Consider the following 23,183-nt stretch of genomic DNA (forward strand, 5'->3'; position numbering starts at 1 on the left):
GTTTATATTGTAGTTGGGAGAAGTTCAGATTTAGATGAAAGACCAATATGGAGACAATTTGTCTGCTTGGTCACATCAGAATAGACAATATCTAATCTCCTGCCTGTCTAAAAGAAATTCTGACCATAGAAAGGGGTCTATTGACCTAAACGGTCAATACACACATGATTTGGTGACTACATATGTTGCTGCTGATTATCAACTTAGAAAAATGTAAAAAATTTGCACCTCTAATATTCTGCTACAAATTTTGTTTTCCCTTATCGACACTTAAGGTAAACAAAGCATTGGGCTTAGGTTATAGCTCATACCCACTGGTTAAGAAGCTCCTTTGATCAGGACATCCTCACCAAAATACAGACTTTTAAGGGTTTCAGAACACTTGACATCCTCCCAATCCCCCACCAGCTACCAATCAGCTGTCTGGAGCTTCTGTTATTTAGTGGTATAGCAGGAAATCTTTTCTCAGTGTCCATCATAAAAGATTAAAAAAATCTGATTTCTACACCAGACTCACCAACAGTTTAATATCTGTACTGTGATGCATTAGGGTAATTCCACCTTAACTCTCAATGATAACTCTGCACCTGAGTGTCTTTAAGCCTTGAGCAAAAGGTGAGGAAGTCTTACATTTAAACCTGTCAGTGTGAAATGAATAATAGCCATCGACATCCCGGCCTGAGCCTGCTGAGGAACAGCAACACTGTTTCTGAAGCTTTTCTCGTCTTATTTAAGTAATTACTTTGATAATATCCTTCACCAAGGTTATTATTTTGGTCAAGACTATGATATTATTAAATTCCGCTATCAGCGCATGCCTAGCTGTGCCTCTTAGGCCTACTTTGTACCCTCAGATATTCAATTTGGTTCCCTTTTTATTAAGATCCCCATTAGCTGATAGAGCGCAGACAGCCAGTCTCCTGAGGTGAGGAGATTAACAGGCTCTCGTACTAATCCTTCCAGCCAAACTGCTGCTGTACAGACAGCCAGGCCTGGCTCGCATGTGAAACACAATTACTTTATTCACCAGTACGGTTAATCTAAAGCTGCTGGTGACACTGGTGTGGGAACGCCGAGCATTTCCGGCTCACACGGCGCGATAATGTCACAACGTACGGGATCCCAGAGCGCCGAGGCAACGCGACCTCACGTGCAGGAAGCAAAAAAAAAATCTAAAACTGATTCTCTTTATATCACCCCGGCAGAGTTTCAGTTATGCAGAGCTGCTCCAGGCAGAAATAATCAAACCTTCGCAGATGGAGCCAAGAAAGTATTTATTCACAGTAAAAAGTTGGCTTAAACCGGCAAACAGTTGGCGGCAGAAAACTCTTCTAAAAGCATCCATTAAAAACTAAATTACATGAGATTTTTTATTCATGACACATAAACTTTCCCATACTGGCCTTTGGTACAGGCAGTAAAAAAAAAAACAAGTCCTTGCTTTCTTGATGCTTGTTTCCATGGCAACAGCATCAAACAGCACTCGCTGGCCAGAGATAACTAATATCACAGCTGACATTGATTTTTTTTTCTTCCTCTTTCTTCCACTCTGCTTATTAGCAACTTTCTGTACCACCCTGTGGTCCAGGTATCACACCAGGTTGGACACAAAGAAAAAAAACAGCTGCAGAAGGACCTCGGGGTGAGTCCGTTCTGAGCGATGCGGGAGACATTCATAATCTCCGAGCATTAAAATCCCTGTTTTACAAGATCCTAACTTTACATTTATGGCCGCGAGGCTTTTTGTTAGCTCGTTATTATTCATGTGGTGGAAGCAAAACACAACCGGGCCGCAGAAACACGGCAGAAAATCAAACTGTATGCGTTAATGTTTTATTTATCCTCGGACACCGATAGAGACACAGCTCAAGTTTTTGTTGCACTTTAAGTCGATGCTGGATTTTGTCTCGCAGCAACATGTTTTATTTATGCAGCCGGAGTGACTTCTGTGGTTCTGCAGCTTCTCTCCATCGGCTGAGGCTCATGTTATCCCAGATTCTTCTTCTTCTGCAACACAGAAAACAGACTCCGGTTGTGTTGCAGCAACAACGATGTCAACACGAGGACAGCAGAAGTTCTTCTTTATTCCTGGATGCTTCAACAGTCTGACGTTAGCAGCTGCTTGAAAATGTTCCAGCTTTCAAACAGACTTTATTTATTTAGCATCTGAAAGAAGATTTAGGCGACTGTTGTGTAGGAAGCAGGTTAGGACTTATTTATGTTTGAGCTTGAACAACAGCAATAATAATCATGACGACAACAATAACAGCAACAACAATAACAACAATGAAAACAACAATAATACCAATAACCACAGCAGTAACAACAGCAATAACAACAACAACAATGAAAACAACAACAATAACAGCAGCAATAATAACAAGAACAACAACAATAATACCAATAACTACAACAACAGCAATAACAACAACAACAAAAGCAACAACAACAATAACAGCAATAATAACAACAATAACAACAGCAGCAACAAAAATAATAACAATAACATCAACAACAATAACAGCAATAAGAAGAAGAAAAAGCAACAGTAATAATGACAACAACAATAACAGCAACAACAATAATAACAATAGCATCACCAACAACAAAAGCACCACTAAGAACAACAAAAACAATAACAACAGTAATAATGCAACAATGATAACAAGAATCGCAACAACAATAACAACAATAATAATAACAGTAACAGCAATAATAATAATGAGAACAACAACAATAATATCAATGACTACAACAACAGCAATAATTACAACAACAAAAGCAATTACAACAACAACAGCAATAATAACAACAACAAAAACAACAGCTGCAAAAACAAAATAATAACATCAACACCAATAACAGCAATAATGACAAAAACAGTAACAACAGCAGCAACAACAATAATAACAATAACAGCAACAACAATAACAGCAATAATAATAAGAAAAAAAACAGTAATAATGACAACAATGACAGCAACAACAACAATAATAATAACATCACCAACAAGAATAACACCAATAAGAACAACAAAAACAATAACAACAGCAATAATGACAACAACAATGATAACAAGAACTGTAACAACAATAACAACAATAACATTAACATCAACAACAGTAACAGCAATAATAATAATTAGAACAACAACACTAATGACAAGAACAATAATAACAACAGCGATAACAACTAAAACAACAATAACAACAATAACAGCAGCAGCAATAACAATAATAACAACAGCAAGAACAACAATAATACAAATAGTAACAGAAACAACAGTGACACCAATAATAACAATAGCAACAACAATAACAAAATAATAACATCAGTAACAACAATAACAGCAAGAACAACAATAACAACACTAGTAATAGCAACAACTACACCAACAATAACAATAACAAAGGTTGTTATCAGGTTTTAATAAGAGCTCAATGGTTCGTTCTTGACTTTGCAAACAACATTTGACAAAACAAACATTTTTTATTAAAACGTTTCACTGTTTAACCAACTTCCTGCCATTGAGTAGCAAGTTTCAAGATAATTGGCCCTCAAAGTTTGGATCATTTACCTTTTAATTAGTGGCCAAAAGGTATATTGTTGAAATATTTTAAATAGAATTTAATGTAGAGTCAAAATAATTCAAAATGATTCGAGAATTCATTGGGATCATTTGTGTCTCTGAGATTTAAAAACAACACAGAGTTCTCCTCTAGTAGCAGATATCTGATATCTGGATCATCATATTTCTAGTATTGAACTTGTGGCGTCGTGGCGATGCTAACTGAAGGTCAAACCTTGAGGATCATCCTCCTGGGATCATGAATACTCAATTATTTTCCTCATCTTGTTTGTCTCCTGTGGGACTTCAGGCCTGCAGCCTCCGTTACCTCATATCCTTGAGAACACGCCGGTTCTCATATAAACTGCTGCTTAACTCTGCAGAGGTTGTTTTCTTCTTCCTGGTTTTTTCTGCATAGATCCAAGGTTGTCATCTCATCAGAGGCTCCAAGACATCAAACATGCAGCTCAGGAAGTCACTGAGATGCTTCACTGATCAATATATCTGGTGTGTGTTGTACGCCATGAAGTGAACCGTAGAACGTGGATTTGATCAACTATTACTTACAACTATGTTCTTAAACTCAACTTCATCAAGCCTCAAACAGTCAAGTATAGTAATTAGATTAAAGCTAAATGATGCAATTAGCAAGTCTCAAAGGCTGGAATTTAGAAAGCATGCAGATGTAGGTTTTAAACAATGAGAATTATTCTGTAATGGAACAGATAGAAACTTTCAAGGGCAACTTATGTTTTTCCATTTATCAGGGTTTACTGTGATCCATCTTGTTATTCAACAGATTTTATAATTTTACCTGAGAAAAAACTGAGTTCTTTGCAGATCTTCCAGCAAAATGCAGCTGGATTTGGTGGGTTTTTTTGTTTGTTTGTTTTTTAGAAAGGTCCTATGTCTAATATAAATGTATTGATTTCCACTTTTGCCAGATGTTTTGTTTTGTAATATGTTTGTATTTTTTGTCCTTGTATCTCTGTTATTTTGATATACGTGTGTTTTCCTGGTTTCTAACATGATGTTGGAGGTGTTTCTACAAACTTTGGCGACTCCCACCTTTGGATTTATCATCCAATAGTTAATTTAACCAATTACCCAACAACCAGGTCTCTGCAAAGTTACACGTCTATACAGCTAAACTAAAGTCTTAATTATATTTTGACATTTAGAAAGATCGATAAAGTCCAAATTAGGATGCAGGAAATGAGGATGGAGGCATAAACCGGAGACCAGAGTTTGATCTCGTTGTGTACTTTATGTTTTCACTGGCTTTCGTGTTCGGTTCAGGCACCAAAACTACAAGGAAAATACCACATTTTGTTAGAAATGTTTAAATGTTGGAAGCTTTGTTAAGTTTAGGCCAAAAATACTTGGTTTAGATTAAAGTATGACACTTTCACTGCAACTTTGAAACTTCTCTTCAGTCTTCAGGGTGACAGTCCCCGCTTCATCCAGTACATGATTGGTTGGCTAAAAAGCAGCAAGAGTAAAGCAACGTAATTTTGTGGAGACTGTGCTACATCCAGTGAATTACCCTAAATTCAAGGGTTTTACTCATGTTTTTGCCAATTTTGACCCCAATTAAGATAAAAACATGTTGAAACCTTGGTCAGTTTGCATAATAAATGGCTATAAAGGAGGTTTTGTACACAGAATTTCAATCATTCTGTCAACAGTTGCACAAATTCACGTCATTCTTCTTGTTTGAAAGTCAAAATTTCAATGGAGTCTCATGTAGTGAAGCTCCATCACGTGTTTTAAAATCCATTTTACTGTGAATAATTAACTGAAATATCACTTTAAAAACTCAAATAGCAAAATATTTGTCTAACATCCGTCAAGCATGAAATAGTTCCTTTTTACTTTAACACCTTGCTGCAAACTTTACAGTTCTTTCCCCACATTTACAGACTAGTGGCTGCCATCAGGAACACCTTGGGGTTCAGTGTTCACATGTAGATTGGAAACAAAACTTCTGATGTTTAGACTCAACTCTGCAGAAACAGAATCCCAACATCGCTCTCTCTTCATACCTGTGCTGCTTTGTTCCACGTAAATGGAACAAATCCATGTTTTCATTCAGCTATTGTCTCTAAGAACAAAACCTATTCTCCATCTCGTCTGCTCTCTTTAAGTCGTCCTTTCTTCTTCTTTTCCCCCTCAGAGCTGCTCGTGGTTTATTTCAACACTGTAAGAGACTGTAAGAATAAGAGAATCATCCTGTTGTCTTTATTGTAGCTGGAGGATTACAATGAGGAGACGTCTTTGTTGTGTCAAATAGACGAGTGAAAGGAAACAAAATGCAATAATGACAACAACAATAACATTAACAACAACAATATTAATAACAACAGCAACAAGAACAACAGCAACAAAAACAACAAAAACAATAACAGCAATAACAGCAACAACAACAACTGCAGGAACAACAAAAAACAGCAATAACAACAAAAATAACAAAAACAACAACAATAATAATAACAAGAACAACAACAATAAGAACAATAAGAACAACAATAACAGCAACAATAAAATAACAAGAACAAAACAATAATAATAATAACAATAACAATGAAAATAATGGCAATAACAACAATAACAATAAAAATAATGGCAATAACAATAATAATAACAACAACAATAATAACAATAACAACAACAATAATGATAACAACGACAATAACAAAAACAACAATAATAAGAAGAAAAACAATAATACCAAGAACAACAATAACAGCAAAATAAAATAACAAGCACAAAATAATAATGATAATAATAACAACAACAACAACAATAATAATAATAACTGCAATAACAACAATAATAACAATGGCATTAACAACAACAATGATAATAATACAATAATAACAACAGCAATATCAACAATAATAACAGCAATAATAACAGCAATGATAACAGCATTAACAATAATAAAAACAACAAACACAACAATAATAACAACAATAACACAACCAATCACAATAACAATGATAACAATAATACGATAGCAACATCAATAACAACAACAGTGATGATAATAACAATAACAGCAATTATAATGACAATGACAACACCAATAATAACAATAGTAATAACAGCAATAACAACAACAATGATAGTACAATAATAACAACAATAACAGTAATATCAACAATAATAGCAGCAATAACAACAACAGCAATGTCAACAATAATAATGGCAATAACAACAATAACAACAGTGATAACAACAATAACAGCAGCAACATCAACAATAATAATGACAATAACAACAACAACGAGAACAAAGATAACAATAACAACACTAGCAATAATAACAACGACAATATTAACAGCAATAAAAGTAACTAACCATTACAAAAAACAACAATAGCAGCAACAACACCAATAACAACAACAATGATAATAATAATACAACAATAGCAACATCAATGACAACAATAATAACAATAGTAACAACAGCAATAACAACAATGATAATAAAATAATAATAACAATAACAGCAATAACAACAATAACAACAGCAATATCAACAATAATAACAGCAATAACAACAATAACAACAGCATTATCAACAATAATAATGGCAATAACAACAACGAGAACAAAGATAACAACAACACTAGCAATAACAACAATGACAATATTAACAGCAATAACAGTAACTAACAATAACAAAAAACAACAATAGCAACAACAACAGCAATAACAACAACAATGCTAATAACAGTAACAGCAATAACAACAACACCAACAATAATAATAGCAAAATAATAACAACAACAATGGCAACAACAAGTATGATAACAACAAAAACAATAATAACAGCAACTTCATTCAAAAACAGAGTTTACAAAGTGCTTCACAGACAGACAGGAGGAAGAATGCAGCTTTACACAAACTCATTATTGCACTTTAAACATCTTTGTGGATACATTTGAAGAGAAAACAAACCCAGATTTCCTGAAAAGCTTTTGCCTTCTTTGTTTTCTTGAATTCCAACAAGCTTCGACACATCCGACCATCCTGCTCAGGTGGAATCTTATCATAACTCGACTTTTCTCTCAGGATCTGTCAGCCTGTTAGCATCACTGCGCTCCACTCATCTTTTTATTTAGCCATCAGTGTCATCTACTGCCCCGTCACCTTTCCATGACTCTTTGTCTTTGAATCTTAAAATAAGAGGCGTCTGGTTAAAGTGTTTTTTCTTTTCCTCTCTGCAGGTGTGGATGTGTGGTGGCCGGATGGAGGACATTCCTTGCTCCAGGGTCGGACACATCTACAGGAAGTACGTCCCCTACAAGGTCCCCGGAGGGATCAGCCTGGCAAAGGTAATCCTTCACCGTGTGGCGCCTCCACGGTTCATCACAAAATGCAGTGCAGCAGATCAGTCACAGAGTTTCTGCATGTTCTCAGAGTATAATACAGAGGTTCTGAGTTACAACGCAGCAACGGGGTTCGTTTTTTCTGGGTAGAACTGATCTCTGTTGGGTTTTTGTGAGATATCTAAGTCCTTTTTCATCCATCTTTATTAGATCTGTTGTTTTATGTAACACAAAGAGCTCGGGTTACTTAAAGTAAATGGATTTTTTTTCTATTCCAAAAATGTTCTGAGAAAGTTTCAGCAAAAGGCTTTCCTTTAGTTCCTAGAATGTTCTTCTTAAAAGTCGGATAGCTAAAGATGTTTCAGAAATGTCTGGTGATAACATTGTTTGACTATTCTGAGAACGTTTTTCATTTATTATTGCTGAACACTGTGGAACACTGCTGGAATCTTTCATAGTTTTCATAATGCATTCCTTCAACAACATCCCCAGAACATTGCAGCCAGAATGTTCCACCTTTTTTAATATATCACAGTGAATAAACATCTCATAAAGAACATTCTGTCATCTGATGTCTCAACAACATCTTGAAAACACTGTCTAAATGTTGCATTGAGAATATCCTTCATTTGCGATCATTGTGGGAACGTTTTGCAACATGTTTCCTCAACAAAATGTTCTGTGTAAAAAATAAGCATCCTGTCAGGCCTTGATAATGTCTGAAAGCATGAGTGTTGATTTGAAAACGTTCTTCCTTTGTTATCACAGAATGTAATATGTGTTCCTGGTTCATTTCTCCGGTGCACCAAACTAAAAAATAAATTCTTTATGGGATGAGGATAGAGGTGCAGATTGACATGAAAGGATATGACACAAAATTTAATATAAGACAAATAAGATTTTCATCCATACCTCGGTACAATTTCCCATAAAATTTGATAAGATTCATTAATTTCAGGTTTCCCATCGATTCTGTGTTTCACTTTAATAAAGTCGGTTGTATGTTAGCGTGTCCTCACTTTTAGTTCATTGTTTCAAAACACTAAATCTCCAATAATGCACCACAGAATTGTTTTTTGTTTTGTTTTCATCACAGATCCTGAGCCAGAAAACTGTATTCAGACTCAATATATTGACAAAGGAGTTACTCCAGGAGTTAGTTTGTTTATATCAGTGTTTCCTCTTTTAAAAGATGCTATCAGTGGGATTTTTGGTTTCAGTAATGAATAAAACATAATCTAGGTATGTTCTGACCAAAACAAAGCTGACATCTGATCAGGAAAACTTTCTACTTAACTACTGTTTGGTGGTTTTCCCACAAGAAAATTACATATGTGGTTTTGTTTGATGCTAAAATGTGTGTTAAATAGTCGTCTTCTCCATGCAAATACACAAACACACGGAATAAAAACAGCCTGTGTCCCTGAATGCATCATTAACCTTCGTCTAATTGAGCTCGAGTGCACAAATAAACATGCATGATCCCTGCACACATGCAGACTGATCATCTACACAGCACCCAAGTGGAATAAATGGCAGCGTTTTAGTTCACAACTCTTTCTTTACAGTGGGTAACAGAAGACCACCAGGCCAGAGGCAGCAATAAGCTCCCTATCTGCCACTCGTAGCTCTGCAGGTGCTGCTGTGAAGAATGAGCTCAGGTTCCTTTGTTTTCCTCAAAGTACCTCCACAGAATGGGAAACGGCGTAAAATCTCTAAATCATCTGACTCCGTTCATTATGTATGCGACGGCCACAGCCTGGAACTCTGGTTGGCTCAGCTGAAAGTTACTGGCTTTTGTTTTGTTTTGTTTTTTTATTATTATTCTGACCAGCAGCCTTTAAACCGGCCTTGGTGGAATGCCGATGGCCCTGAATCGGCCCCGACGCTGCAGACGAAGCACAACATTTACATAAAGGCGCCAACGATGAACTCGGTGGTGCTCAGGCTCAGAATCTGTTTCAATATCAGGGCAGCTCTTTACTTTTGAGGTTCTTCAATGGTTGCAGGTAGAAGTTGAGTGTGTTGCTATTTAATACTGTAGAGACCAGAGGAGGCACCACTCAGACTACAGCTCATGTTGGCAAGCAGAGAGCATTGTGGGAGTTTAGTTACCAAGGGGCACCATGACAAAGACTTATATGGTGGGTAATGACCTCCGATTAGGATTCATGTGTTTAAGAGAAACTGAGAGTGACTATGACAGAGTTCTGCAACCCAATGACACTTATAATGGAGCCCTTTGTTGCCCAAATCATGTTAATTAATCAAAAGTGTGAAAACAGAAAGAATTGTCTGGTGTGGAAACTTTCTGGTGTGACTTCTGTGGGGGAAAAAAATTCAAATCCAAGGGAAAAATCTGGATGTTTCATCGAAATCAATGTATTCTACATGTCTCATTTTAAAATTTGGCAAAAAAATATATGGTTTGTGCAAACCAGACAGCATTGTCGGAGTTTAGTTATCAAAAGGCATCATGACAAAGACTTATGTGGTGGTTAATGACCTTTAAGCAGCATCCAGACAAGCTGAAATTACCTAGAACAGATTTCCGCAACCCAATGACACATGTAATGGAGCCCTTTGTTACCAGAATCATGTTAATTAATCAAAAGTCACACGAAGATCATCACTGTATCTCTACAAAACCAATAATCAACAGCTGCTGTAGTTCTGTAGATGTGGAAACTTATTTTATTGTTCCATAAAAGTCATTAATTGTTGGTGAAACACCTAAACTGTAGTATAAAAATGTAACTACAATGCAAAATCACTGTGATTTCAGAACCTAAAGCGTGTTGGTAAGGTTTGGATGGACGAATATATGGAGTTCATGTTAGCAAGCAGAGAGCATTATGGGAGTTTAGCTAACAAAGGGCACCATGACAAAGACTCCTGTGGTAGTTAATGATGTCTGATTAGGATTCATGTGTCTAAGACAAATATGTAACAGAGCCTTGATTGGGACATGCTTGTCTTCTAGCTTTAAATAGCATCATATGTACGCGTTGATAAGGTTTAGATAGCGACAGGCACCATGACAAGGACTTCTGTGTTAGTTAATGACCTCTGAAAAGAGCTCATGTTTCTATGACAAAATTCAATTGACTAGGACAGCGTTTTTACATCTTAGTGGAAGCAGGGAGTTCATGTTGGCTAGCAGAGCGTTGTTAGAGTTTAGCTACCAAGGGGCACCATGTTAAAGACTTGTGTGGTTAATGACCTCCAACTAGCATCCAGACAAACTGGGATCAATTAGAACAGATTTCTGCAGCCCGACAACACATGTAATGGAGCTCTTTGTTGCCCAAATCATGTTAATTAATCAAAAATGCAAAAACAGAAAGAATTGTCAGATTTTTCAACTTTCTAGTGTGATTTTTGTTGGGGAAAAATAATGAAACCCAAGGTAAAAATCTGGATATTTCATCAAAATCACTTTATTCTACACGTCTAATTTTAAAATTTGGCAAAAAGTATATGGTTTGTTTGAACCAGAGAGCATTGTGGGAGTTCACCTACCAAGGGGCACCATGACAAAGACGTATGTGGTGGTTAATGACCTCCAACTAACATTCACATGTTTAAAACAAACTGATATGCAACCCAGTGACACATAGTAAGGTGTTCTTTGTTGCCCAAATCATACCAAATAATCAAAAGTAACAGGAATGTCATAAATGTATCTGCAGAGCTAATCAACAGCCGCTGTAGTTTTGTAGACGAGGAAACTTATTTTATTGTTCTCTGAAAGTTATTAATTTTCTGTTAAACACCTAATCTGTGGTACAAAAGTGAGACTAAAACATGAAATCACTTTGATTCCAGAACCTGAAGCGCGTTGCTGAGGTTTGGATGGACGAATACGCCGAGTACGTCTACCAGCGTCGACCCGAATACCGCCACCTGTCCGCCGGAGACATGACGGTCCAGAAGGAACTGAGGAACCGACTCAACTGCAAGAGCTTCAAGTGGTTCATGAGCGAGGTGGCCTGGGATCTGCCCAAACACTACCCACCAGTGGAACCTCCGGCTGCTGCCTGGGGAGAGGTGAGAGGTGGAAAAGTTCACGGAGAACAATTTTATACATGTTGAGAACATAATGTATAAAAAATATGTGATCCTAGCTAGCAGCCAACCTTCCCACAACATTGGGTAACATCACCGACAAGTTCTAATGATGTTTTAAAGTTGAAATCTGATGTTTAAAGAATGTTTTAAAGTTAGTTTTAATTTCCAGCAAAGTTCTCATGAGGTTAAAAGTGAACTAAGAGGATGTTGTCAGGAACACAGATTATGTTCCATGATGAGAAAGGAAGAATGTTCTCAAACCAACATTCAAAAATGTTCTTCAGATGTTATCAAGGCGTCAGATGACAGAATATTTTTATTGAGAACATTTTCTATTGTTCCTGTAATGTATTATATTAGCGATAGAGCAATTTGTCTTTTTATTGAAGGACCACATTATAGAACGTTCTTCTATAAAACATTCTCACAGTGTTCTATAATAACAAAAGAAGAATGTTCTAAAACCAACATTCAGAAAATGTTCTTCAGATGTTATCGAGGCCTCAGATGACAGAATATTTTTATAGAGAACATTTTTTCATGTTCCTGTAATGTGATATATTTAATGGTACAGCATTTTGTCTTTTTATTGAAGGAACACATTATAGAACGTTCTTTCATGAAACGTTTCCACAATGATAACAAAGAAACAATGTTCTCAAGGCAATATTTGGAAAACATTTTAAAGGTTGTACCAAGGTGTTAGATAACAGAACGTTCTTTATAAGATGTTCCTGTACTGTGATATATTAACAAAAGTGGAACATTCTGGCTGCAGTGCTCTGTGAACATTTTATGGATGTTGTTGAGAGAACACATTATAGAACATTCTTCTATAAAACATTCTCACAGTGTTCTAAAATACCAAAGAAGAACATTCTAAAACCAACATTCAAAAAATGTTCTGCAGATGTTATCGAGGCCTGAGATGACAGAACGTTTTTAAATGTTCCTGAAATCTGATATATTAAGACTAGAACATTTTACTTTTTGATGAGGGAACACAATATAGAACGTTCTTTTGTAAGATGTTTCCACAAGGAAAATAAAGAAACAATGCTCTCAACGCGACATTTGGAAAACATTTTAAGGGTTGTACCAAGGTGTTAGACGACAGAACGTTCTTTATAAGACATTCCTCTGCTGAAATATTTTAACAGAGGTGGAACATTCTGTCTGCAATGTTCTGAGGATGTTTGGAGGTTGTTGAAGGAACACACTACAGAATGTATAAAGCGTTCCCGATAGTGAAGAATATTTTCCATGTAACAGTCTTAAATGGTCTCACCAAACACTCTTAGAACATCTTTAGTTGTTCTACCTTAAAAAAAACATTCTGGGAACTAAAAGAAAACTTCCTGATGACAATATCAGTAGAACTTTTGCAGAACATCCCTTAAACCAAATATTTTTTTTAGCTGTTCTTGCATCAACAGTAATGACAAACCAAGAGAACGCGTGCCAATAAAAGGATTAATTAAACATCATTTCAACTATTTTCACAAATGTTCTTTATGTTCTCCACTGACTGACAGCAGTGTGGGAGAACAAAGTTATCTAATGAAGCACTAATTAACCGCCGTCAAGTGTCAGCTCGACAGCGTTTATTTAAAGATCCTCTAATGTTCTCACTTTGGAAATTAGAACAAAACTTCAAGAGACGAAAGTATCAAAGCAAAGGAGGCGAAACGAAAAGAAAATGTGTAAAGTCTCTTCCTCAGCTAAAAGCAAAGTTAAAACTGTGTATTTTCAGCTTTGGTTTGAAAATGTCAGCGATTTGTAATTCCTATTCAGTGCTCTGGGAAACTTTGAAACGCCTAAAGGCTCTTTAACCAACTCACAGAGCAACAGGTTGGGAATTTGAGTGTATCATTAATGAACTTTTCTTCATTTAAATGCCAGAATCTGAGCTGCTTTAATATAAGAAACCTGATAAAATGGTCAAAACTGAAAAATACACGCACAAAAAACAACAGAATAGAGAAGTTTAATTAGCATTTCGTTGTCTTTAGCTATGAATGGTAAAAAAAAATACAACTTTTTTTTGGTCATATATGCAGCTCACCAGACAGGAAATGATGATGAAACATGTTTGCAATCGTGCAGAGTTTTTGTCTTTTCCCACCGACAAACTGCAAACTGCCTCTGGGCCTCCATATGGAAAGAGCACAGAAAAGAAAGAATAATAATAAAACAAACAAACAAAAAATAAACTCTTGACAAGGTGATGACTCAGAGCAGCCCAGAATCCACAGTTTCGTTTGTGCATGAAGGGAAGGAGCTGCTGGGTAACGGCATCGCCCTGCAGAGAGCAGATCTGCAATAGGATTATTCTATGTGTTCCTTCCAGATCCGGAATGTGGGAAGTGGCATGTGCATGGAGATCAAACATTTTGTGTCGGGAAGTCCGATCCGCCTGGAGAGCTGTGTGAAGGGAAGAGGAGAGGTGGGCTGGAGTCATGGACAGGTGAGGGTCCTTCATCACATTTACACTTTTTATTTTCTGTCCCGATGCAGGGCAGATGCAGCCAGAACACATCATGCTGTATTTGCAGTGCTGCACAGGATATGTTATTATAGAGAATGTCCCTAAAGTCTGAACATGAAGGAAATCTCATTAGCTGCAATTGTTTTGCCTCCACAGATTAAATATGGTTTAGTGGAAGAAGAAAGAGTTAAACTGGTACTTCTCAGTGGAGGATGGACATATTGAAAGATTGGGTTAGGGTTAGGGGTTGGGGGGAGTTGCTTCCCCAAGCGAAGGAGTTCTAGTATCTCGGGATCTTGTTCACTAGTGATCGGAAAATGGAGCAAGAGATGGACAGGCGGATTGCTGCAGCATCAGCAGTAATGAAGGCGTTGTATCGAATGCTTGTGGTAAAGAGGGAACTGAGCTGCAACGCGAAGCTCTCGAATTTATCAGTCCATCTATGTTTCAACCCTCACCTATGGTCATGAGCTCTGGGTAGTGACCCAAAGAATGAGATCGTGGATACAAGCGTCTGAAATGAGCTTCATCCATAGGGTGGCTGGACTCAGCCTTAGAGATAGGGGGAGAAGATCAGACATCCAGAGGGAGCTCAGAGTAGAGCTGCTGCTCCTTCACCTCTGAAGGAACCAGTTGAGGAGGTTTGGACATCTGATTCAGATCCTCCAGGGAGACTTCCTTTGGAGGTTTTCTGAACACGTCCGTCTGGGAGGAGACCCCGGGGTAGACCCAGAACCCTCTGGAGGGATTATGTATCTCATCTGGCCTGGGAACGTCTCGGGATCCCCCAGGAAGAGCTGGAAAGCATTGCTGGGGGGAGGAACGTCTGGAATGACCTGCTTCATCTGCTGCTTTCATGACCCAGCCCTGGATAATAGGAAGAGGATGGATGGATGGATGGATGATGGATGGATGGATGGATGATGGATGGATGGATGGTTAGGGTTAATGGTTTGGGTTAAATTAGGTAGTGCTGGCCTACTGATCTGAAAAGTGGTGTGTGTGTGTGTGTGTGTGTGTGTGTGTGTGTGTGTGTGTGTGTGTCTGTGTGTGTGTGTGTGTGTGTGGAGGTAAGTGTGTTCAATAGAGTGTCTGTAATCACTGTTGTATTATATGTTGTGTACCCTAACCCTGTGCTCACCTGGTTGTGGTGACTACCTTCCAACTGGACGCCCTGGTTTGAATCCTGCTGGGAACGAGCTAAGCTAACCTTGGCTCAGTAGGTTAGGTTGGGTTCTTCCAAGCCAGAGGCTCTGGTTTGGGTCCATGACTTTTGTGTTTTCTTTGCTGAGTGGTATTGAATGGGTATTAGTTGCATGGGTTGGGTTTGATGTTGTACTGTGGTGTAGCTCACCTGGCATGGCTGGTCATCCACCCACTGCAGAACAGGTTCAAGTCTCATCTGGGGCAAGCTGTAGATCCCCTTTCTTTGGTTTGTGGTAGGGGATGTGGGTCAGATTGTTGTCCTGTTGTGTTGTGGTGTAGCTTGGTTGGTTGAGTTGAGTGTTCTCAACTGGGAGGCTGTGGTTTGAGTCCCGTCTAACCCTAACCCAGAGCTAAGGATGGACATATCGAAGGTTAGGGGAGTGATTTTTTCACACATCGAAAGATAGCAGATGAATTTAAGGCATGTCATCCAAGGAGGATTCCACTTGACTTTTTCACAGTGGAAAAGGTGGTTAAAAAGTTTAAAGAAATGGGCAGTGTCATGGACAAACCCCGTTCTGGACGACCAAATGTATCAGCTGAAATTAAAGAATTGGTCACATGGTTCAAATTCCTGCTAGCCCCAAAAAATCACTTCCAAACCCTAACCCTATCTTTCCATATGTCCATCCTTCACATCCACAGAGAAGTACCAGTTCAACTCTTTCTTTTGAGAAAGCCATACTTCATCTGTGGAGACAAAAATATATATTTAATGAGATTACCTACATGTCCAGACTTTAGGGACACCTTGCAGTATGTTAAAAACAGGTTAACACTCCGAACTCTGAGCAGTTTCTGGATGTTTTTTTTTTTTTTTTTTTTTTGCTCTGCCGCATTTTTTTTACTGCCAAAGAAAGTCCTGCACCTCTACTGAAATGAAGATGAAAACTGAGTTCTCTTGATTATTTATTTCACAAAAACAGAAAAAAATAACGCCCACAGAGGTTACCAACACTGGAAAGAAAACTGGTGGCTCTACATGTATTATTGACATTTACAATTAGTTTCCATTCTATGCTCTTTATAAATACAGTTGAGATTAGTCAAATAGTTAATGAATTTTTGTCACATGATTGGTGGTTGCAGCTGAGTCACTAATGGCTTAACTGTTGCATCGAGTAGCACAAAATTCTTTGTTTTTTTTACAGAATGTGTTTAATGCACATTGATTATTTTTGATAAATTTTTAAAGGTTAATAAAGTTAATATCACAATTTCACATCTCAGCCACAAATAGCTTCTCAGTTGAATCAAATTGCCCAGATTTTTTAGATTTTTACAGTTTATGTTCAAAACAGCTGCTTTATTTTTGGCATTAAAAAAAAGAAATATCTATTTTGATCAAATATCACAGTTTAAAACTCAGATTTGCTATTTTTTTCTTGTGGAACTGCACATTAATGCTAGAAAAGCTTACAGCTTTGTCCTGTTTTAAGCTTCTGGTCAATAAATCTTTTAAAAGCTAATTTTTTTTTTAAAGAACTGCATGTTATTACCAGAAAATCAGACCGTTTTTCAAGTTTGTAACTGTTAAATTGATTCGTCAAATGATTGTTTGCAAACTAGCATTCTAAAATTGAGCAATGATATTAAATGTGAGTACAAACTGCAAGATGCATGATTGCAAGGCGATACATTTTAGCTTTTCCTCAGATATCTGCTTAAAGATAGACCTTTATTGGCACAAGACCAGGATGAAATATACATAATCGTGCACACACGTTAATCTTTGTCTTAAAAAAATCAAATTTAATCAAAGTCATGCTTGTTTCATTTGCTCTACCATCTGTACAATAGAAAATCTTCACTATACTTGAAGAAAACTTGACAGAGAATCAGTGTAAGAGGAAAATATTTTACGGAAGATCCCAGGAAACAGTTTGTTCTCGCTGCAGGTGTTGACGTTGGGCTGGAGAGAAGACATCCGGGTGGGCGACCCGATGCACACCAGGAAGGTTTGCTTCGACGCCGTTTCCCACAGCAGCCCGGTGACGCTGTACGACTGCCATGGCATGAAGGGGAACCAGCTGTGGCGCTACAGGAAGGTATATTGGCATCTACTATGTTTAGTCAATTAGGAGACAGTTTCAGCATTCTTCTGGTCATCTGCTAATGTCTGATTACATGAATGGAAAACTGAACCATGCACTAAACAGCTTCTCTAGTTCTAAAATCATTCTTCTGTCTTATTCTGACGGCTTATAAAAACATTTGATTTGATGTTAATCTGCAGCTAATGAGGCTAATTTCATTTTTTCAAATCTTGTAGTTGTTTCAAAGGTTACAGAGTTTTGTTTCTCAGACTTAAAGTTACCAACTTTGCTGCACAATGCATCACTAAGGACAATATGCACATGAATTCTAATCAGGTCAGCAGTGATAAAACATGCAGAGACTCTTTCTACATGTAAGGAAGCCACTTCTCCTCCAACATCTGGATCCTTTTGGACTGAAAACCTAAGAAACATCTGGATTCTCCCCCTCAGAATCAGCCGATTTTATTTCTACCAAAAGTTTAGAATGTTTAATGAAGCCATGTGGAATTTTACCTTCATGCTGCAAATATTTCTCAAGTTCAACCCCAAGTTGGTTATAGGAAATATCAAGAAAAAGTGGTCTTTGTGACACCTGGATGGATGTAAAACTGATCTGGTGTCAGTTTTTACCAGAACTCAAATGTGTTTTTAATCCCTGAAACTGTCACGGTTCTATCTGCTGGACTGATGAAGTTCTGAGGCTCAGAAATGGTGAAAAAAGTCTATTAAAAATAAAAATTTTACCCAGTTTTGTTGTATTTCAAGGACCTGTAACTCTGCAAATATTCAGAGTATGAAGGTAAAACTTCACATGGATTCATTAAATGATGAAAAGTCTACTTATTCTGAGGAGGTCAGGTGGAAGCATTAATCAGATTTGGTTGGTTTGTTTGGCAAATGCCCAATTTACAAGGTCGATAATGAACCCTTAATCTGCTTTTTTCAATAAATTTTAACAAGACAGACCTAAAACCTGAACAATTAACTCAGCTTCATTATGCACACTCAACTTTTAGATGTGTCTTTATTAAAAAATAACCTAATATTGTCCTAACAATAATAATAATCTGGTTCAAATCCAATTTAAGATCCATTTTAGTCATTTAAAGTCTAAATTAAGAGTGAATTTTAAATGTCAGGTACATAATAAAACATTTAAGCTTAACTTTGCCCTTTCTCCTGGTGCATCCTTGTCAAACTACACTGTATTTAGACTTTCGAATATTCTCTAATATTCTATTTTTTTATTTTAAATAACAATGAAAGACTAAATCTGGTGTCTGTTCATTTTCTCTATAACCAGCTTTGAGCATCAGAATTATGTGAATAATTTTAAAAAGAACTGCTGTGTTGTTCGTGCAGGATAAGAGTCTGTTCCACCCGGTCAGTAACAGCTGCATCGACAGCAGCCCCAGCGAGCGGCGGGTCTTCATGAACACCTGCGACGCTGCAGCTCTCAGCCAGCAGTGGCTGTTTGAAAGAACCAACGCCACCGTCCTGGAGCGCTTCAACCAGAGAACCAACTGAAGCCGCTGGACTCTGGCAGGAGGCGACTTCCAAACAAGAAGATCACGAAGCAGTGATCAGCTTTGTTCATGTGAGTGGAGCAACCACAAGCTGTTTAGAAAAGAAAAGCGTTCTGTCTACCAGCCAGCAGGGGGCGACTCCTCTGCTTGCAGAAAGAAGCCAATCATGTAGAGGTCTATGAGAAAATGAGTCGATTTCTCTTTTGATTTATTACCGCAGTAAACATTTTCCCCAGCAGGGTTCTTTGTACAAAAGCTTGAATATATTTTATGAGGCCGTGCAAAATTTTACACTTAAATTGTAAATATTTTCAGAGTTAAAGGCCCTTGGAGTGCATGGGATGCTTTTTAATTTATGTGACTTTTTCCATCATTTCTGAGCCTCAGAACTTCATCAGTCCAGCAGATAAACACGACATTTAGGAGGAAAAACACATCTGAGTCCGAGTAAAAACTGACACCAGATCAGTTTTACATCCATCCAGGGATCACAGTCTAAAGAATTCATCTGTTTACTGTTCATTTTTTCTATAAGCAATTTTGGGCATCAGTATTATGGGATGTATTCTGGTTTCATGTCACAAAGAGATAAAACTGTCTCAAAAACACCTCTAATGATCAAAACGTGACATTAAATGACCAAAATGAGACACAAAAATACACAAAACAAGAAAAATTAGAGATAAACTCACATGAAACACCGAAAACCAAACACAAAACGAGAAAAAAAACATGCAAAATGAGACTCAAACTGACTGGCTCAGTTTTACATCCATCCAGGTGTCACAATCTAAACACTAAATCTGGTTTCTGTTCATTTTCTCTGTAACCAACTGTGATCATCAGTATTATGGGATGGATCATAATGTGACAGCAATTCAAGTGATGCAGAATGAACACAAAACGATGCAAAACAACTAAAATTTGGCACAAAATGACCAAAAATTGACAGAAAACAACCAAAAGTGATGCAAAATGAACACAAACAGATGCAAAGCAATCAAAATGTTACACAAAATGACCAAATGTGAAAAAACATGACTGAAAGTGATGTAAAATGATGCAAAACAAAACAGTTTCATCCATCCAGGTGTCACAAAGACTAAATCTGTTTCTGTTCATTTTCTCTATAACCAGCTGTGATCATCAGTATTATGGGATGTATCCTAGTGTGAACAGTTTAATGTCTGTGACATAGAGTCCTAGAAACAATCACTGGTTTCCTGGATGTGTTTCTGTTTCTGATAATTCACCAGAGAAACTTTAAAAAGGTGATTGTGGGTAAACTTTCAGGTTCCTATCAGCATGTTGGTAGGTGGTTGGTCACAACTATTAGAGACGATGGAAGGAGCATTTTTATGCACATTTTGATAATTTTTCACAATTTTTTGGGCATGTTGGGTTAATTTTGCTCCTCTGTTGTCCAGATCTGAATGGAGGCCACCAGTGGACGGCTTCACGTCTACCTTCCCTGTGATGCCTGAGAGCTGAAGAACCGGTCGGACCAAACACAGAAACTACCAGAATCCAATCAGACGGCACAAGCTGGAGACGGGGAAGGAGGTAGGAGGCAGACATGCATGCCTGAGCCCCACCAGACACTCAATCTGCTGTTCAGTTACTTAAAAATACCGATAAAAACAGAAACTGACTGCTGTCGTTCTCTGTGCAGGTCGGGGGAACCAGGGTGGAGATAACAACCAGAAAACATGGAGCTTTTAAAGGCTGAACTTTGCACCTGGAGAGGCACAGATCTGCAAAGATGCACCTTCATGTCAGAAAACCTGTCCAGCACAGACTCTGCTGGATTTAAGGGACAAACTATTCTTTAGCCTCTTTCAATCTTTTTCCCACGTTTTGCTTCGTGGTGCCAAAAGCTTAGAAATACGAGGACAATATGAGATGATGGAGGGATATTAATCATCCCTGCAGATTGTACAGACGCACGGTGAGAACACTCCTTTTCAAAGGCAGAGGATCGTGTACAGACTTATATTGAAAGTGGAAATATATTTTCTACGATGTAATAAAGCAACAAAATGAAAGTTTGTTCTCTCAAGATGTATTTTGTGCTGATGAGAAGTAAATATCCAGAATATTTTTATTTAACCAGTGGGGTAAACGAATAACAAGACTCCAATGAACTAAGATTCATTTTTAGTCCACTAAATTATACTTTAAAACAGCTAAACACTCTGTTTTATGGATGTTTGGTCGGTCGTATGTTGGAAAGCTTTGGTGAAGAGTAAAAAGTGTCATCAGCTGTTGTAAAATATCAACATTCTTGAACAATTTTAACAGATTTTTTTTAACAATTCACTTTTGTCTCTAAGAATTTTCCAGTTTTGTTAAATTAGTCATCTGAGATCTCAATAATGTCTTAGAAAACATTTTTTAATGTTATATTGGGAACATGAGAACACACAAATGTTCTATAATGCATTCCCTCAACCAAAAGGTAAAGTGTTCTACCTTTAAGATGTCACATTAGTGGAATATAATAATAATAATAATAATAATAATAATAATAATAATAATAATAATAATAATAATAATAATAATAATAATAATAATAATAATAATAATAATAATAAACGTATTTATACAGCATCCTTAACAACAGCATTCACACGGTGCTTTGACAGTTAAAACATGCAACACAGAGACAATCAGGAAGTTCAGTCAAATAAAATAAACACTAAAAATGATTAAAAAAAGTTAAATGAATATTAACTAGATTAGCACGCATATCAAATAAAGGAACAAGGCAGTTTAAAAACTGAACAATAAGACTGAAGATTAAAAGTTAGGAATTAAAAATCAAAAGATTTGAGAATTAAAGAATCAGAAAGAAAGAACCAGGCAACATATAAACTAAAGAGGACGTGATACAGAATAGAACAGTAAAACTAATTAAAGCTAAAAGTAAACTTCACATTAAAACAAGTCTATAAATGAAGCTACTGACTGTGAGCCTCATCTCCTCAGGCAGGATGTTCATTCTAAACGTTCTGTCATCTGAGGCCTCGATCTGGTAACATGTTTTTCTATGTTGGTTCGAGAACGTCTCTTCACTGTTATGATGTAAAACAAACTCATTTTAGTTCAGGTTCCACGTTCAGCCCAATTTCATCTCAACTGGGCCAGAACAACCTGAAAGAAAAATACATTCAATTTCAACAACATTCAGCCTCAGTTCATCATTTCCACATTACAACTTCCAGATCACAGAGTGTCTACAAAGGAACACAACATTTAGTCATCTGGAACTGAACCACATAAGATTTTACTTTATGGTCAAAACGACAAAAATCTGTCAAAAAAAAAGACAAAATATTATAAGAATGAGACACAAAATGACAAAGAAATGAGACGACAGCATGAAACAAAAGGAAAAGAGGAAAATTTGGCAAAAAGTTACAAAATGACAAGACCAGACAAAAAATTACACAACTGACACAAGACCAAAAATGACAAAAGCAAAAAAAAGCCAAAAAGTAGACGAACAATGAATAAAGCAAAGCACAAAATGACAAAAATAAGACAAAAACATGAGACAAACAACAAAAGTCAGACAAAAGACAAAAAACAACAAAAACAAGAGAAAATATGACAAAAAATGAAACACAAAATGACAAAAGAACAATCAGAAATCTAGTATTTTACTTTATGATCAAAACAACTTGTCATGGTCTAGAAATGATTTTAAATTTATAGTTTTACTAATTTACAATCTGCAGTTAAAGTCTTCTGTGGAATTTTTACACTTTACAAAGTCGTCCTGAGGACCAGATTGGAGCCTCTGGAGGGCCGGTTTTGGCCCGCGGGCCGCATGTTTGACACCCCTGATGTAAAATAATCTATGTTCCTGACAACATTCTCTGAATGTTGATAATAAAACATTATATTAACATTATATTAACCCTCTAGTGATTGGACCCTACACTCT

At 37.0% G+C, this 23,183-nt stretch overlaps 1 protein-coding gene across 1 annotated transcript in view; it reads left to right on the top strand.

Annotated features, from left to right (window-relative positions):
* Positions 1–21,282, top strand: part of LOC111584904 (polypeptide N-acetylgalactosaminyltransferase 10) — a 114,080-nt gene extending 92,798 nt beyond the window's left edge. The window contains exons 8-14 of the mRNA XM_055016949.1: positions 7,803–7,910; positions 11,733–11,954; positions 14,326–14,442; positions 17,568–17,717; positions 19,071–19,305; positions 20,662–20,797; positions 20,907–21,282. Coding sequence (XP_054872924.1) covers positions 7,803–7,910; positions 11,733–11,954; positions 14,326–14,442; positions 17,568–17,717; positions 19,071–19,235 — 762 coding nt within the window. The 3' untranslated portion in view covers positions 19,236–19,305; positions 20,662–20,797; positions 20,907–21,282. The remainder of the gene's footprint in view (positions 1–7,802; positions 7,911–11,732; positions 11,955–14,325; positions 14,443–17,567; positions 17,718–19,070; positions 19,306–20,661; positions 20,798–20,906) is intronic.
* The last annotated feature ends 1,901 nt before the right edge of the window (positions 21,283–23,183 follow it).

This window comes from Amphiprion ocellaris, chromosome 14 (genome assembly GCF_022539595.1).
Source record: "Amphiprion ocellaris isolate individual 3 ecotype Okinawa chromosome 14, ASM2253959v1, whole genome shotgun sequence".
Taxonomy (NCBI): Eukaryota; Metazoa; Chordata; class Actinopteri; family Pomacentridae; genus Amphiprion; species Amphiprion ocellaris.